The 18,710-nt window shown below is 38.7% G+C and overlaps 1 protein-coding gene across 3 annotated transcripts in view; it reads right to left on the bottom strand.

Moving 5' to 3' along the window:
- Nucleotides 1-18,710, bottom strand: part of drd2a (dopamine receptor D2a) — a 44,544-nt gene that overhangs the window by 9,510 nt on the left and 16,324 nt on the right. For 2 of the 3 annotated variants that reach the window (XM_040129923.1, XM_040129921.1), the window contains exons 2-3: nucleotides 6,653-6,963; nucleotides 1,352-1,461 (exon numbers count right to left, since the gene is read on the bottom strand). In XM_040129923.1, the coding sequence (XP_039985857.1) occupies nucleotides 1,352-1,461; nucleotides 6,653-6,931 (389 nt within the window). In that variant the 5' untranslated portion in view covers nucleotides 6,932-6,963. Of the gene's footprint in view, nucleotides 1-1,351; nucleotides 1,462-6,652; nucleotides 6,964-10,965; nucleotides 11,010-18,710 lie in introns of those variants that run through there. The other variant, XM_040129922.1, reaches the window with a different exon arrangement.

The following is an 18,710-nucleotide window of genomic DNA, read 5'->3' as shown; positions in this document are numbered from 1 at the left end:
GTGTTTTGAATTGCACTTTATTTATTTGTGTATTTATTTAAAGCTGCTATAATCTTTTTTTTTTTAATTATTAACGATAAATAAAATTATTATGTGTATGTCCAAGGAGTCCCTTTTTGTGATGAACACAAAAAGAATTATCTCCATATTTCTGTGTCTTTTAGCACACTGTTTTTGTTTTCTGGTCCACAACTTTATTGTTTTGTATTGTTTTATTGTTTCATAGTTTTCAGACACATCATGCAGCTTTATTTCAGCTGCAAAAACCCACTGTACACTACCAGTCCAGCACCAAACTGCAGATAGGCTAGTTATCAATGTTTCCACTGCCAAATGGCCAAACAAATCAGCAATTGCGGATTTAAACGAAACATATTTTCCACAGTCATACTTTTTTTTTCCATTGGGGGTGAATAGAGTCGCTGTGCACTCATACATTAAGTATATTTCAGAGGCTTTTAAATTAGTTTTGTCATTATTCAAGAGACTGCCTTCCTGGTTCAAAGTTTCAAGTGCTTTGCATGTCTGATCACAACCAGCTTTAAGTGTGCTCTGATGCACACTTAAAGTGATGTCACAGTACAGGGACCTCGCCCTGGAGTACAGTTCTACATCACTGCAGCAAGATAAACCACTGGAGGTCAACAAAAACAAGATTTAAAGCTGCTCTTATATACTTTAAGTCCTCTTATGGGAGCGTAAGATAAGATTATACAGTATATTGTCTTGGGCATTGAGACGTAAACTGAATATAACCTCCCCTCTCCTCTACATTTAACGTTTTTTGTTGATAAATATTTTTTGTAGCTATTTTGTATTTCCTTTCCCCTACTTTTCTTTATCTCAGCTTTCACCCCATTCTATTTATTACTTTTGTTATTTGGTCTTTTCAAGAATGTATTTTGATTTATGTAAATTTATGGATTTGTGTATGTGTGACTGAAATGTAGTTTGCGCTGACATTATACGGGAGTCCGCAACTTTTCCATTAGATTTCATTCTCCTACCTACCTGTCTTAAGGGTGTTTATTAGGTTATGCACACTTTTTAGTTTTGAAATTGCTGCAATTTATCATATTAAGATATCCACACATATAATTCCGGTTGTCAGCAATTAGGATGGGTATTGTGCTTCTATATAAATACACATGAAATAAATGTGTTGTGTATGGTGTGAAATCCATTGCTGGAGACTGCAATTAGTCCGTAAATAGATATGTGGGATGTGATGGTCATTCACTTACAAGCTAGCAGTTCCCTTCTGATATTCAGAAGGTAGAGATTTCAATTGAGAATCCATGAAGGAAACACGACAGGCAGGACTAAACAATCTTTGAAGTGACGAACTCACCGATCAATGCTGATGGCACAGAGATTGAGGATGCTGGCTGTACACATCATCACATCCAGGGTAACAAAGATGTCACAGTGGATCTTGCTAAAGCGCCACTCTCCCACTACCTAGAAGAGAAAAACATCAAGAAATGGCAGTTTACAGGAACGGTGAACAGAATAAAGCTGGTTGCCCAGAAGGGGCAGAACCTCGGCAGAAACTTGTGTTTTCCTTCTTCAACAAAAAAAGCAATCCTGACAGTCAAGCCTCCTTGTTTATTTACTCATATTAGTTCCACACTGGTATCAGAAAGAGAGAGGAAATAAAGAGTAAAATTGAACTATAGGGGGAAGGATGTAGGAGCATATAAGAAAATCCCAGAGTGCTCTAAGTTGTAAGAGGGGTCTAATAGAAAATAGATTGAGCAGGCATGAGTTGTAAATCGCAGGTGAAAAACAGCTGGCACATATATTCTAAAGTATAAACAAAATCCAAATGGTCTGTTATATTCATGTTATCAAAAGAGTAATACACCTGAAATGGTGTCATATTATCTGACTTGATTGCTCGGTGACTTAACGACTCTTTACATCTTTTCACTGACAACAGTGGGAATTAAACATTATAGATTATCGCAAACCTATAGACACCGTCAGTGTTAGTGAGATAATTATCCTTTAACATGCATCCTGGTCTGCAGCCCCAGGTGGCTTTCAATCAAGGACATGATCAAAACCTATTTGTATTCATACCTCTATTGCGCTTTGTTACATGGTCAAACCCCATGATCAAACTAACACCATTAGTGATGCTCAGCCACCACTGTTGCCTGACACCACAGCCTACCTGCTTCCTCCCACAGCTCTGAAAAGGGGAAGGGAGATATGTGTGTCAAGGGGCAACTCCTACCTCTCTGTGACTGATTAGTCTTTGTCCCTGGGCTGTGTTTTTATAAAATTAAGCGCCAGCTTAAAGAGCCGTATGTTGTTGCTGGTGTCGACAACACTAGCAGTGATTGCAGAATGATCTGACAGCCTAATGAGTGCCCTTCTCCCTGTCGCAACCTTTCCTCTCTTCTCCTCTTTTTTTGTGTTTTTCCAACCTTTTGCTCCTGACATTTGTCTTCTGAGTAGCTCTACACTATCCTCTTGTTCTCTGCATTCAGTCTGCCTGGTTCTCTCCTTCACTACCATCACTCCATTTCTTGTTCTTGATCTTTACTGTGCATGTCCGTCTACAGGTTGCTCCTCCCACCAGCTCCACCAGCACAACCATATGTTTTTACATCCACAACAGTGCTGCAACCCATAACAAATTTAAGAGCCTCACCTGAGCTGAAAACCATCACAGGTCCTCATGGCTGCAGCACGGGTCTATTTGTGTCAGTGTAGGGTGGCACATTCAGTTTTTATAGGCATCATATCTCAGGCAATGAAATCAAAACAAATATATTCTAAAAGGATAATCATTATATAATCTTGACTGTGGGATTTACACATTTCTCCCCTTGACTTTTTCATTTTCCTTGGAGATTTCTAAACTTTCCCTGCCTGATGTTGATGCTTTAATGACTCTTGTAATTGCTTTTATTAATTCTGTTTTATAGAATGATAGTAGGCTGTCTGGCTTAGCAGGCTTTGGGGTTGTTTGACTAAAAATGTTTCTTCTTTGATCTCTCGTGATCTGAATGAGACTACTGTTTGAGCATAATACATTTAGAAATATAATATTTTGAATATTTATTATATTACGTTATTATTTATATTATTAATGACATTTTTTAATGTTTTTTGAACTACATCATTTACTAGTCTTGAAAACGTAGTTCTGAAGCCTGCTGAAAGGAGAATGACTTAAGCCAGCTGTTAGAGATTGGCTTTAAGTCACTTTCAAACTAATGGTAATGGATGACTAAAGGTAAAGACATTACCTTTAGTCATCCCTTTTTGCGGTCAAAACAAAGTGTTTTTAAGTGTTTTGTCAATTCTTTTTATTATTAAAAGGAAGAAATGGGGAAATGCTCCTTTTTGTCTCAGCCGGCTGGAAGGGTGTTTCAGTATCTGTTTTTGATTGACAGCAGCTGTTAGGCTGAGCTCCGGTGGTATTGTAAGGACCAAGCCAGCATCAGATCAAGGGGACATTTGAAGGTAAATTTACACGCTGTTAAATGCAAATACGGTGACAAATAAGGGGATTTGACTGACTGTATGAAAAAAAGAGATCTCCATCTACGTAGACAGAGAACTAATTGTATTCCGTGGAATTAATACAAAGATGTAGGATGCCATCAGGATACCCAAAAATATAAAATATGATATTCTGCCTTTTGGTTTCTGTTTTTTTTTTAAAGGAGAGCACAGGACATGTGATTTACAGAGCAGACATGTGTGCTGCAGCGTACAAAAAAAAAAAAAAATTTTAACTGGACTTTCTGTCTGGTAGGAAAAAGCGCTTTTTGATTCACCTTGATTTTTAATAAACTCCTAACCTCAAGTAATACATAATGAACCTCCACACGCTCTCTAAATCAGTCATGCTTGGCAAAAAGTAAAAACTGTGGTAATTAATGCTAATTTAGCATTTAATAATAAAGGGCAAGTTGAATGCCCTGCCCACAGTCTGAGACTAAGCTCTGTCTGTATTTCATGTTAATACATTATTAAAATGAGAAACTCAGTCACAGCTATGGTCTGTGAGAACCAAGTTAAGAAAATAAAATGTCTGTACATAGATAAAGAAAGAAAAGAGTTGTCTGAAAAAGAAGAGACAAACAACATTGTTACCAAACACTGAACAGAATTGCTAGGTGTGTCTGTTTTCACTATCTGAAGACGTACATTATTTCAGATTGTGTCTCTGATGGGAGAAGCGGTTGTTTTGAAAAACGTGAAATGAATGCATTAAAAAAGTCTCCCAGTGAAAGTTCAGCTGTTGTGAGCTGCGCTTCATATAGCATATTTAATTGGTATTCAACTTTCACAACAAAAATCTAGATGTTATTATAAACTGGCTTGTGTTTGCCCCATAATGATATGAACTGTGTTTACCTTTCTGTAGATAATCTGTAGGCAATCAGAAATATCAACATTCCCACTTCTAACAAATAACTTCTTATTTGCAAGGATTTATACCAGTCCACACCAAAATCAGATGAGCATCCCACTCCAAACACATGCTGGGTAATCCATTTTGATTTTGCCAACAGCCATTACTTAGTTCTCAGTATATTAATCCGTGGAGGATTTCACCCAAATTTTACCTTTAGAATGTAGAGATAAAATGTCTATAAAACAGAAGGTTTAAGTCCTTTTCTTTGTTAGAAACTGCTTAAATGAAGCAGTTCACTATGTTATTGTCAAAGAATCAGTTGGGAAGGGAAACCATAAACACTGCCGTTGGTGTGTATCAACAGCCCCCCCCCATCCTGTTTCCATTCAAAGCATCTCAAATATTATCCTACAGAACACATAAGGTATACCAAATGTTTGATGACAAATGATGTCAGAGGATTGGTTCTTAAATTTTTGAAGCTCATATAACCGATTAAACGAATATGCTTTGCTGCAGACATGAAGGTCAGTGTACACAAGGAGTTCCACCTCTTCAAACAGTTGTTGTAATGACTTTTGGGGCTCTAGAAGGAGGTCTCAAACACCTGAGAAAAATAACCCCAATGATGTCAAAGCCATGCAGCTGACTACTGAATAAGTGTTCTTGTAACCTGATGCTGTATTTGTATGACGGCAGTAATGTAAGGTCACAGGAAACACAACTGTCCCATCTGTGTTCAAAAACATGCTGGGACATAGTTTTGGTTGTCTATCAACAAACACAGTTAAAAACACACACCCGTGCAATTAAACCACTTTTCACAATCAGAGACTTGCTTTTCTGGTACGATATCAAAATTAATAGTTTATTGACAAAGTTTTATTCTACAATTTGGAGCTTTGATACGTGGCTGACTACAATTCAACTCACACTTTTGTGAAGTGCTTGAATGTGGGCTCTCTCTCTGTGTGTACCCTGCTGCCCACATCAACAGAGAAAGCAAGCAAAGAATTCTGATAAAAAACAAACACAGTATGCAGGTTGCATACGTTACGTAAAAACGGACTTCACTCTGATGACTAGGGCCAATGATCACAAAAGTTTTTTTATTGATTGGTAACAGCAACAAGAATGGAATAGTAATTTATATATATGTGTGTATATATACATATACATATATGCGTATATGTGTGTGTATGTGTATTTGTGTGTGTATATATGTACTCTTCATTGCTGAAAGAATAAACATTTCTGCTGTAAGATTACTGAGTGACACATTTCCTATCACCGTATGTACAAAAAAACATACATAGAAACAGGCTGAGACCATGACATCCTTTGGATTTACAAACTGTAATCTGATCAGAGTGATAATCATAATGACTCACTGAGAGACAGAGGAGGATTAGCCTCCCTGTAGTCTTAGATTGCCTTTCTCTACATCAAACAGTGTGACCTAAAGACTGATGGTCAGCAATAACCCCAGGACTGAGAAGACAATCACAAGATGAGCAAAGACAGTGAGATACAGTAGAGATATTTTTCTGAAATTAGCCCACATCCTGCTTGCTATTGATTTGGTAGATTGGAAATTATTTTATGCTTGACTGGAGTCTCTGTTTTCTTTTAGGTTGCAGTTGTTAGCATGTAGCTCTGCATTATCCCTCATATGAGTGAATGCAAAATGATGTATCCCAGAATTAAGAACAATTATTCATAAACATGTGACCTCTGATTTAATACACTTGTTTGGCGTTTTGACACTGTCACATAGTGCTACTATTACAGGCCTTAAAGCACTGCAGGACTGATATCTACCATGCTGATGTGAACACATTAGCCTTCAACCTTGTTTCACCTTGAGCCTTCAAACTGCCGATAACTGTGGGCAGTTTGCTTGGCTGGAATCTTCTTCGCCAGTATTTTACTAGCACCAGATATGTCGTTTGCATAATATGCTTTGCTACTTTTTTACTCTTTGATGCCGAACTGAATTCTGTCTTGAAAGTTGGTTATTTTCTATGTAAAATAAAGTACTGATTGCTTTCAGAGCCTACCCTCTAATATTTTTTGAAAGTATACACATTCGTAGTATTGGATATGACATAGAAACAGGAATCTTCTCACAGCTGTTATACTGCAAGTCCTCCAATCGCTATTGTCTCTTGTTTTCTAATGCTGTTCCAATGACACAAGACAAACGCAGGGGGAAAAAGAGGTATAGGCGAGTTATAGTGTGTGGGTGTATATACATCTTTCCTGTCCTACCTCCAAGTAGACGACCCATGGCATAACTAGTGTGGCCAACAGAAGGTCAGCGACAGCCAAGCTGACGATCAGGTAGTTGGTGGTGGTCTGCAGAGCCTTCTCTCTGGACACAGCCATGCACACCAGCACGTTCCCGAAGACGATAACGAAGATGAGCAGAGTAAGCAGCATGGCATAGTAGTTGTAAGGGTGCTTCTGCTCTTGATCTGTTTCGTTGAAGCTCCATGTTCCATTGTCATAGAAACTGTCATTGTAGGCATACTGGGTAAAGACATCCATTAGCTGTGAGTGACGAAGGCCAAGAATGGGCCCTGCAAAACATGTGGACATGGAGAGAAAGCAGCACTTGAATATGTAGTTGTATTCACGTGAATGTTTTCAGTTTGTGAAGGAAAAAAAACTACAGTGTTGTGGGATAATTCGTATTCCTGCAGTGACTGCTTTGCAGAAGCAACCTGTCTATTAATCTCTTAAACCCTGCTGGATCCAGTAACGGGTCAGTTGCTCCATTTCTTGGCGCATAAACAACAACTGAATGATGATCTGTGGAATAGCGTGGCTTGAACGCACTGCACATTTACCTTACCGTCCTCTGCCATCCAAAACACTCATTGAAATATTTCTCCATAGCACAACTAGCTCCATGGGCTACTTTTAAGGCAAATTTGATCTATTTGAAGTCTGTAATTGTGTATTATCAAGAGGTTTGTTCAGCATAAGCACTGTAAACAGCTGCTTCAAAATCGGCATTTAAAAACCAATAGAAAACCAACAAAAAAAAGCAACGTGTCATTTCTGGCAGGCAAGTGAACAGTGGAGCTGTTTTCCCTTGAGAGACAAATCACCATAATATCAGGAAAGCTTAGTTAGTGGTATTGTGTCAGAAAAACACAATGTGTCTTTTGTTTTATCAAAATGATGAGTGTAACATCATGTTCATTTGAACTGATTAGAGACACATGACTTTGACACTGAATGTACCCAGTGTGTCACAAAGCAGCCACAATGCATCATTATGCATCATCACTGTAAATCCTTAAATAACCTTGTGACAGTCAGTCCAACTGAGTAACACCTTGTATTTGTTGGAGTTACTGCAACAGCCTCTGATCATATTATGAAATTAAACAGATTTATTAGCTTCCGTTGCAGATCTGCATTTTGTTTAAAACATTATGTTTGTGTTATGATTCTGGCCTGGGTGTTCCTTATGAGTACTCGAAGTCTGTTTAATTTGATATCTGTATCCTGCATCATTTCTTTTTTTGATTACAATGGCACTCACATTAATCTACATCACTCCGTAGATTTGACACTACACAGTACAGATTCCATGAACCCACCACCGCAAACTTGATGAAGCTGTACGTCTCATCTTTTTAGAATATCATAAAAAATGGACAGGCGCGTCCTATTTAAAAAAAAACCTTAGCAGTGCAGTTCCGTCATACCTGTCTAGATTAATTTTTATGTCATCCGCCACTTTCCCAGCTACATTTTCACTCCCTCCTTCCATCTCACTCACACCCTAATTGGTTTTACAATCTTTCAGGCTGCTGCTCAGGCTACTGGCTGGAATCAACTTCAAATCCCCATCTACATCTAACTCTTTCATCTCTGCACCTAATTTCATTTTCACAACCCAACAATTATTTTCTCACCCTTGTAATTGTTTCTGCAGATCGTTTTTGTCTTTTGTAATTTTACCTGGTTTACCTTTAGTTCTTAGGTTCACTGTTATCTGTCACTGTTACCCCCTGCTTCTAGCCCAAGGCATTAATGCTATCACTTTACAATCAGGTACACAAAAATGTGAGTAGTTACTGAGGAACAAGTGAGGAAAGACAGAGGAACAACCTGATCATTAATGAATCGTTAATGAGTAGTTCCTGACTAACTCGGAATTGAGGACCAGAAAGTAGATAATGATGAGTTACTAGAGAACAGACTGGGAGATACTATATGAATAAATCATTAGGTAGTGAATAGTTCATGATTATCTGTGAAACAGAGAAATGACCGCTTTCTTCATAAGTCGTAACTCTGAATCATGATGATGTATCACTTTACTTCTGGGGACAAAGACAGGGTAGGTAAAAGTCAGATAATGGTAATGAAGTAATGAGGAGCTACTCAGTATGAGGCTTGATTACTTGGAGAGTAAAGAGAGAGAGAGAGTAACTAATGATTAAGCAATCAGTAATGAACGAGTTGTTACTAGTTTGTGCCACTCAGCGGCTGATTCACAGTTACGATTTATGGAGAAAGCGGTCATTACTCCGTTTCACAGATAATCATGAACTATTCACTACCTAATGATTCATTCATACGGTATCTCCCAGTAACTCATCATTATCTACTATATAGTCCTCAATTCCGAGTTAGTCAGGAACTACTCATTAATGATTCACTAATTATCAAGTCGTTCCTCAGTCTTTCCTCACTTGTTCCTCAGTAACTACTCACATTTTTGTGTACCTGATTGTAAAGTGTTACTGCATTGCTGCAAAAATATTTTTGACCAAAGTTAAAGAGTGAATGAAAGATACAGAGTATTAAGAGTTTTCTGGATGCACTCTGTAACTGTCTCAGAGACAGCTTTTTAAAAAATGTTTATTTATATGTTAATTTCATAAATTCATGATAATTTAAGTTCATACGACCTTAAAAAATAGATTTATTTTGATTTTAATTGGAACACGACCAGAGTTTTAGTAAGAGACTGACTTACTGTGGTATTATAGGTCAGAACCAACATGGATGCAGAGGAAAGACACATGGCCCCAAAATAACCTTATTCTGCATGTGGTCCAATAGGCGCAGACAGTACTTCTCTTTAATTTATTTTATATTGTGTATCAGTTGTTGTTGTTGGACTTTACGTGGACGATGAGATATGTTTCAGTGCTTTATTTGGTTTCAGCACATTTCTGTAGTGCTAAGGTTTTATGGGCCTGTTTATCTGTGGACACTAGCTTGAGAAACTTTAAAAATCCTGAGAGATGTATGCTGTGAAACTTTCATTGTCCCTATTTTCTTGTAGTTTTCACAGTGTCTGCTGAAGAAAGGGAGAGAGATATAAAAATAAATCTTCAAAGAAATCAGTACAATGTGTGGCCATTATTTCACTGGACCAGTGTACAACATTAAAGTCGCTCTGAGAACACTGTCAGTGCTGTAAGTACCCTACAGCTTTTTGTCACCTACTGGAGCTTAATATGAAGCTCTTGAACTGATTTTGGCAGCACTGCTGTTTTCATTAGTTACATTTAGCCACTTAGCTGTTTTGAATTACAGTATGAAGGCCAGGTTCTCTAGAGATGTTTATGTTCCCTTTGCAGCCTTATACGAACGTGACGTGTTCTTATTCAGAGGTCCTTGAAAATTTCTGTTGATCAGGACACATTTCACTTGCGAAGGACAGACTATCTTAGCAATTTGTAAATCTTGTAATAGGGTTAGGCACATCTAACCGTAAGTACATCTGAATGTCACTGCAATGATTAGATCACCTTATACTTTCACAGACATTTGCACACTTACTCTGGACTTGACTGTGAATGTTAAAACCCGAAAAAGTGTTTGCAGATAGTTCACATTGTCATTATAGAGATAATCAGACCCGGTAATATCAGGGTGCATAAAGACCAACTAGGCAATTATACATTCAAAAGTGGCTACATAACAGAAGGATCTACACTTACCAGATGTATTTAACTTTGGATTTGTGCAGAGGGAAATATGTTACGTCCATACTGTGTGTGCATATGTTTATGTGAACACCATAGAGTACAGTGCAACACCCAAGGCTGAGCACCTCAGAGGTGTTATTAGGTTCTTGAAACAACCTAAGAACAGGGGCTTAACCCAGCCCAGAAATCTTTATATTTTCTCCTGACAATTGCACCATTTTCCCAGTTATTTCAGAGTACAATGAATATAAGATGTGAGACACCGTGCTCTACCAAAAGGTTCCAGTCAGGTGCGTAGGCTGGCTTTCAAAGCATGAAATCAAAATAAACAAAATGAGTACAATGTGAATACTAATTCAACTTCGTAATTATATTCATTTTGAGCAGTAGTAGTAAACCTATAAGAAAAAATAATAGCCTTGACATTGATGAAGCATTCATATGCTAGATTGTATGTTGCCAGTGCTTTGTCCAATTTTGAAAATTGCCCAATCTTGGTCTCATAGCTTCTGTTTCTAATGTGTGACAAGGATTCCTTTTGAATTGTGACAAAGTTGAACTGTGACAAACTGTGTTAACTCTGTGTCTTATCTGTCTATCTGATACTCTCCTCTTCTTCACCTCTCCAGCAGCTCTTTTGGCGTCTCATCTGTCTCTCGCACTCCTCATCTCCTCTGCTCTCTCCTCCTGTTCTCTTCTCCTGTCTCCTGTCCTGGTCATAAAAAGGATGCAATCAGCATGTGCCAACCAAAATCTAACCGAATCTCTCATTTTTTGAGGTGATGATTAGATCATATACAAAATACATGTTATTTATCAATTTATTTTATCCATAGACTTAATCAATAATGTGAACACACCAACCAACATCAGATTATACAAAATTAAACCATAAATACAGTGTTCCATCCAATAGGGGCTAAATAGTAATCAATACTCATTATTCCATATGGGTTGACTGATTGTATCTAAGGGCCAGTATTCAGTGTAGCAACAGATGTACATCTTTCAGCATTTTATTGCTATTTATTACGTACTGCAGTGTAAACAGACGATTCTGTGCTCTCTCCATCTGATAACATCATACAGGTGTGCATTGGAATTAGTCGTATTTATGATGATTAACATCGCTATGTGTATGGTGGCAAAACATCTGGCTGGCACAAAGTCAAAATAGGGATAATAAATGGCAGCACCATTTCAGTCCCCCTGTTTTCACTGGCGATGTACATGCTCATATGATCAGCAGAGCCAGAGTGCAGAGGGCCTAAAACGAGATTGGCTTATGTCTGCCTCCCATACGGGCTTACATGGATGATCTGACAGTCACCTGGGAATCTATACCAGGTTGCCAGGGGGATTCTTCACGGACTTGAGACACCAACGGACTGGGCCAGAATGAGCTTTAAATCAGCCAAGTCAAGATCTCTGGCACTCACAAGGGGGAAAGTGGTTGGTTCATTCCACTTCCCCATCACAGGGAACAGCTATCCCTATCGCCTCGGAGAAGCCTGTGAAAAGCCTTGGCAGAGTGTTCAACGGCTTGCTGAGAGATACAGCATCCATGCAGACTACGTGTGCAGATCTACACGAGTGGCTTAAATCAGTACACAGATGAGGCCTGCCAGGAAAATTCAACCCTTAGATATATCACCATGTGATCCTCCAAAGAATCCCTTGGCCTCTCTGGTGTATGAAGTGTCTGTAAAAACTGTAGAGACTTTAGAAAGAAAGGCAAGCTCCCACCTTCGAAGATGGCTTGAGATGCCCAAGTCCTTAATTAACATCACATTCTAGGGCAACAGCAGCAATCTAAAGCTCCCTTTCAAATCCTTGAAAGAGGATATCAAGAACGCTCAGAAAATGGCAGGCAGCAGAAGGACTGGAGACAAACAGGCATACTTGCTTTTCCAAGCACATCAATTTTGTGAGAGCTGGGGAATAAACCCTTGCAACTAGAAAATCTACAGAGAGAGAGAAAGAACGCATTGCTTACAGGGCTCAGAATCCTGGCCGGGGCAAAGGACTGGAAGATGTCTGTGAAGCTGGAGTCGCAGCTAAAGTTCCCCCAGCACATTACCACCACCACCCTACGTCCTGATGTGGTTCTCTGGTCAGACTCCACCAAGCATGTCATCCTATCTGAGCAGAAGAGAACTACTGAGATAGACTACATAGCTAGCTAAAAAGCCCTCTTCTTCATCAACCTGAGCTTGAAGATGAGGCAGTGGCACTCTCACGTCCTGACTCATCTATTACAGCAACAGAAGTGGCTGCTTAACTTCCTCCACCTCGCACCTCCTCTAGCCTTGCCTGTGACTTGTTGCCTTCATCCTTTTTCTTTTTGAAAAAGATTCTTATATCCATAGCCTCCAAGCCTTGCCTTTTGTGAATTAGCTTGCTAGCCACCACCAGATGCCAACAACGACGAGCACTGTAAACAGTGCGCTCTCTCTCTCTCATGCTCACCCAAAATACATGCATGCCAAGTAGGGTAGAGGACCATTATTTTCGGTATTTATATATATATCTGTTTTGCCCCATGTATGTATGTATGTATGTACATATATAAACAATTTAAGAGCCCAGTAGTCAGGTAAATTAATAAGTAAAGTTAACAGGGAAGGGCAGAGGAAAGCCTTAGTGCAGAGAGAGGGAGAAAGGATTTAGTATGAAGCAGTGAGAGAAAAAAAAGAGGAAGAATATGGGAGTGAGTGAAGGAAGAGTGCTCCTGTTAGGATGTGTAAGCATTGCTCTGGGGCACCGGTCTGTGTGTGTAGCCTGCAGATGCCCTGTGCTGTCTAATCTTATTTATTTGCCCACTCTACTTCCTTACTTACAGTACGTGAGACGGTTCTCACTGCTGCCCTGATAACTGGTGCTTGCTTATAAACAAAACCTCTGCTCTCTCCCTGGTGCCTTCCATGTCTCATTTTTAAAAAAGGATATCCTTTGTGACCTGTACCTGAGAGTAATAATAATAATGTCCTTCTCTGCAGGGAAGTCAGAGGTCAAGGTCAATGACCAAAAAAAGATTCAGTGTCTTGCACAAGAATTCTTCAGCAGAATGTATACCTGCTGAATGCTAAAACATCAACCAGTATTCCCTATTTAAATGGATTATCACTATGGCAGTCTTCTAATCTGTAAATTGTTTGTACTGTCCATGTAAAGTACTGCCTGTTTACTACCTTAAGGGTGCTCTCCTACTATGATGTTAGGCATTACTGGAGAGTTGAAAGTGATCTTTTATTTTCTTATTCTGGCTACAGTTCAGCTTGACTAATAGTCAACCACATCTTTGAGCAATTTTGTAATTTCTGTGTGAATTTAGGGACTGATACTATTGTCATCCAGATCCTTCCCACCTTTGGCTTCAGTAGGAGCTGCTAATGCTAATCCCTCACTGGCTTCCGAAACACAAGCCAGATTCTGCTCTGAAGGAATGAACACAGGCATCTGTGGTCAAGTGACTTTTTTCCCTTGTGAAATGGGCACCGCATAAATGACTTATTTTTCTTTCCATATTTTTATATTTGAAACAAGGAGACCACCCACTGCCCTTGGGGCTGCACTGTATTATTATCAGTGCTTATGTAAATTTACATAAATCATTTGGTCTGACCCAATTGATTGCTAAGCCAGCCTGTGTTTGTGACAAAATCCTGCTGTGGATGACAACAATATGTCAGGAAGTGCCAAGTGGATTGAGGCCGGTGGGCTTCTGTCAGAGGATATGCCTGTCAGTTGTGGCGTTCCCCAGGGTAGTGTGCAGAGTCCCCTGCTGTTTTTGTTTTGTACAAATGAAACTAAATTTGCTTGCACTAATCATTTGTGTTTGTCTGATTGTTTTTACATGATATGATACAGGAAGTACTAGCTGATGAGTGAGGTACAGTAAAGACCTGAATATCAGACAATGGAGTTTTGCTTGACTGGTTCAAGACCTCATAATCACTGCCAGTATCTCATATCTTAATCCAAAGGTTTCAAGTTGTTTTCACAAATGGCTGTTTCCCTGGTTTTGGAACATTGGACATTCTACAAAGCTACTGAATCAAGGCTGTTATAAATTGACTGACTGAAATAACAGCTCTTAAACCTTTATACGGAAAGGAAACAGAACAGAATGGAGCATTTCTTGAAAAACAAAAATGTTTTTGTTGTTGTTCCCTTAGGTTCTGGAAAAAGTAGTTAGAAATTGTTTGAGATGTTTGGTTCTTAAAGTTGTTTCCCCATTGATTGCCTTGATGAAGAATTAAGGAAAAGAAGCAAAGAGGCGTAGTTTAACAGTCATGCAGCTTAGAGGGCATAGTGAAAATGAAATAGAAATTTGCTATATGGATATTTAACTATTTACTCATTACCAGGGGTTAAAGTGAGCTGGAACGATCCAGAACGGCGTTCTGGCACCTTTGATTGACAAGTAGGCCTAAGTAAATCTGATTGGAAGTTTCATACTAATAATTGTAAGCGAGTCAATTTTTCATGTGCTGCAGCCTGGCATTTCTTCCAGCTGATGCTATCGAGATATTCACTCAACAAATCAGAAAGTTATGTCACCCAGCGGCCCCGCCCCCACACTCAACACATATCCTTTTTCCGTTCTCATCCATAGTTGGACTGGCCATCTGTCATACCAGGACAAATCCTGGTGGGCAAACACATTGGTGGGCCGGTGGACCGTCAAAAAATCCATTATGTTTTTGGTGGCCCTGAAAGTCTCTTTATTGGCCCTCTTTGTGTCCCTTTCATTCGGGGCGCACATGGGAGTACGCTACATGCCCCTGCCCACATACCAAATCCAACTTTAAGCTCTGTACATTTCATACATGTTACAAAGAACATGTTACCTTAATCTACTTGACAAACACCAAGCTAACTGCTCCAAAACTGCCTACACAGCTACAGTGAAAATAATATGAGGCAGATACACACATCAGTCACAGTGGTTGGTTGGGGCAAAATATTAAATGGTAGTTCAGTCTTAATATCAGGCTCCTGATATTAGCCAGTTATCATGAAATAGATAACTGGCTAGGAAAGCAAAATTCTCAGACAGGGAATGCCTGAGCAACTGACCTACTGCCTATTTTGGTGTAAATTTGTCACCCCAGTGCCATTACTTAGTGCCCAGTTGGCCCAGTGCCATTAGTTAATGGCACTGGGCCAACAATAAAGGTATGAAACAGAAACTTCAAATAGCACAAAGCAAACTGATTAGAGATTAACTACAGTTTACAGCTTCAGTGGGTTACATTTGAGAGACCATATATTCGAGAGACTACTTTGTCAACCTCTTTAGTTAGTATAGTAGTAGTAGTTAGATAGTAGAAAAAGTGTACAGGTACAACACCAGAGGTAGTGAAGCAGACTAGAAAAACAGACCAGGATGAGTATTTTTTTATGCAAGCCAGTGCAATGGAGCAAACTGCCTTGTGTAATTACATTGGTGACAATTCTGTTTTTTAAGGCAAACTGACGCTACTTAATAACTTTTCCAAATAAAGTATTAGACATTGGATTACAAAGTAATTGGTATATTTAATTTGATTGTTGATTCATTTATTATTTGGAAAAAAGTTAAAAATAAAACATTCTTTATTCTTGTTTTGTGTGTGTTTGTTTTTTCATGCAATATGTGGTAGACAACCTTCACTGCATAAATATACCACTGTAAATGGCTTGCCCTGATTGAGGCTGCGTATCATGCCCACTCTCCACCTCTCCATATTGCTTGTTGCTGTCAATTGATTGTTGTCAAATATAAATGACACATAAATTAAATTTACTTAAGTCAGCTATGATGAATATGATAATTTTACTAAAATAATAATGTCAAAGTTACAATAAATGGAAGGGTTACTCTCTCAGAGCAAAAATTGGTCTTTCCATAGCAAAGGTTTAACTGTAGTGTTGATCAATACCAGTTTCTCTGTAATTATTTTCTAGGTGCTGCATTTTCCTGCTTTGAAAACACATCTTTCAGTCTGTGCTCTCTATTTTTAATCAAACATATGCACTTTGCAATGCTCAAACAAAGAAGAAGGGGTAATAAAGAAGTCGGTTATGGTGTGTTATCTTTTGAAGTGTTCCAGTACTTAGCCAACATTCTCGTAGCATTTGTGAAAATGTGAATCTTAAATTTGTGTCTATTGTTTAAGTCCTGCTTATTCAGGGCCACAGTAAGCTGTCCCATGCACCTTTCAGAGGTTTGGGATCCTCCGTACTATCATCTTCTCAGCTCAGAAGCTGCTGCCATGTCGTGGTGAGTGTAAAGAATAGAGGTCAATAAGCTGTGGGTAAGAAAACTCTCACACACAAACTCAAATACATAGGATGACCATGGGATTGGGAGCTTTAACTTCAAAGTGGAGTTTCCAATCACAGACAGAAACCGAAGTGGCCCAGTGGGTGTTCTGCATGTCCTATTAAACAAACTTGGCAGCCAGCAAAGTAAACAAAGCGTGAAAGCAATGCTAAAAAAGTATCAAATGGACTATTATAGTTGAAATTATGTGAAAAATGTTGCACCCCTTGCATCAGTTATTTGATGTGTAATTCAAGTGTTAGTGTGCGCTTTAATTATTTTGGCTTCAACTGATAGACCTTTTTTTGGGCCTTGTGGTTTGTGTGTTGGAGATCCAGTGAACTGGAGAAGAGAAGAGAAAAGCCCAGTAAAACCATAAAATGCGCAGCACAATCTGACATACAGTATAGTGTACTGCCCTTTCCAATTTAAATAATGGTTCAACTTTATGTTCAACAGCTTACATTTACAAGTGTAAGGACACATATAACTGCCCACAGATACATGAAAATATTTAGAATGATGGACTTAAAAAATCTATGCTTGGTTATAAAAAGCGAATCTGGGCTACAAGCATTTAAAACTTGCAGATAAGCTGTCTGAAACAGCTACAGGAAATAACCGTAATACTCTTTTACAGAGTCTGTTTATCTAACTTTCAGTACTGGCATGTTATGCCTGTTAGTTTGGAAAGTACAAAGTGGGTAGGTAATAAAAAGTAATGACTCTGTAAGACAAAGTGCATAAAATACAAAATGTTCTAAACACTGAATGCTTGGATGGTTTTAGAAATACATTTGTTTGCTGTCTTACTCAGTGTTAGTTGAAAATAAATGGCAAGATTAGCCTAGCTTTGCTCACACAAGAGAAGCAGGGTAAACAGTCAAAGTCAACACATAATACAGTATATAGACTTATGGATACAAAAAGAGGTGATGTTGTATGGTAACCCCCCATTGACACAATAACTGAGCGAAATTTGTCTGCTGATGAAGACTGTGCTATGGTCAAAAGCTCCAACTCAAGTGGAGTTTTATCAAAAGTGAAAAAAATACACCCTCCGGCACCTTCAACACTTTCTAATTTACATGTACGGGAGCTAACAAACTAGCCACCAACTAACTTTAAAAAAAAAAAAAAGAAAAAAGTATAAGAAAAATGATTCAACTGTGAGTTTCTCTGCTGTAATATAAGCTGGAAATGTTGGCAATACCCAGCTAACAAGCTTCTTACCTCCAGTTACAGCCAAGCATTACTGCAAGATGCATATTAGCTAACTTTGTTATTATGTGGGGATACAGGTTACTGGACCATCCACGGTGAGAAAGCCAGTGTTGAATGTTACTATAACAGAGTTTAGGTGAACATTAGTGGCTCTGTCCCTCTCTCCATTGGATATGGGGAAGCTCACTCCAGCAGTCCCTGCCAAAAAAACTTTACCTGAGATAGTGTTACATTAGTCATATTCATCATTTAGTCTTTGTCCTCAAACATTTTTTCCATAAAATATATTGTTTGAAAGTAGGCCCAGCACAAACTCCTATTATGCTTCATTTATTATAATAAGCAACCAAACAGGGTCTAAACAGTCTAAAAGGTGGATCATGACTGGGAAAGATGATGAATTTTTTACCTGGGACAGCTGTAGCCTCAGTCTTTTAGCTTTAGGTTTATCTTGTACGGTATGTAGACATTAAGTGCATATTAAGCATCAATTTCAAATGGTTCTTGTTTTAAAACAAGTCAGCTGGAGACAGATTCAGCTGTGGGAGTCAGCAATATTTAGTTAGTTGATCAAATATGACAACGGTTTTCATTTCAGCTGAGAAAATTGGCAAACACTGGCTTGAGACGAAAACCCTGCTTTTCTCAACCTCTGTGTGAGGTCAAAACCTCAGGATTTCAAGAATTACGGTGAATTTCAAGCAGTAAATCTGTGACTCTTATCATTGCAAACCACGTATGTTCCTTGCGAGAATGGAAAGCTCAAAAGGCATAGCGTCACTGACTAAGGGAGGGGGGGCTTAGCGAATGGTCAATTACAACACCAAAACAA

Source organism: Xiphias gladius, chromosome 7, assembly GCF_016859285.1.
Source record: "Xiphias gladius isolate SHS-SW01 ecotype Sanya breed wild chromosome 7, ASM1685928v1, whole genome shotgun sequence".
Classification (NCBI taxonomy): domain Eukaryota; kingdom Metazoa; phylum Chordata; class Actinopteri; order Istiophoriformes; family Xiphiidae; genus Xiphias; species Xiphias gladius.
The sequence above is the reverse complement of the archived record's forward strand: the minus strand, read 5'-3'. Positions and strand labels throughout refer to the sequence as shown.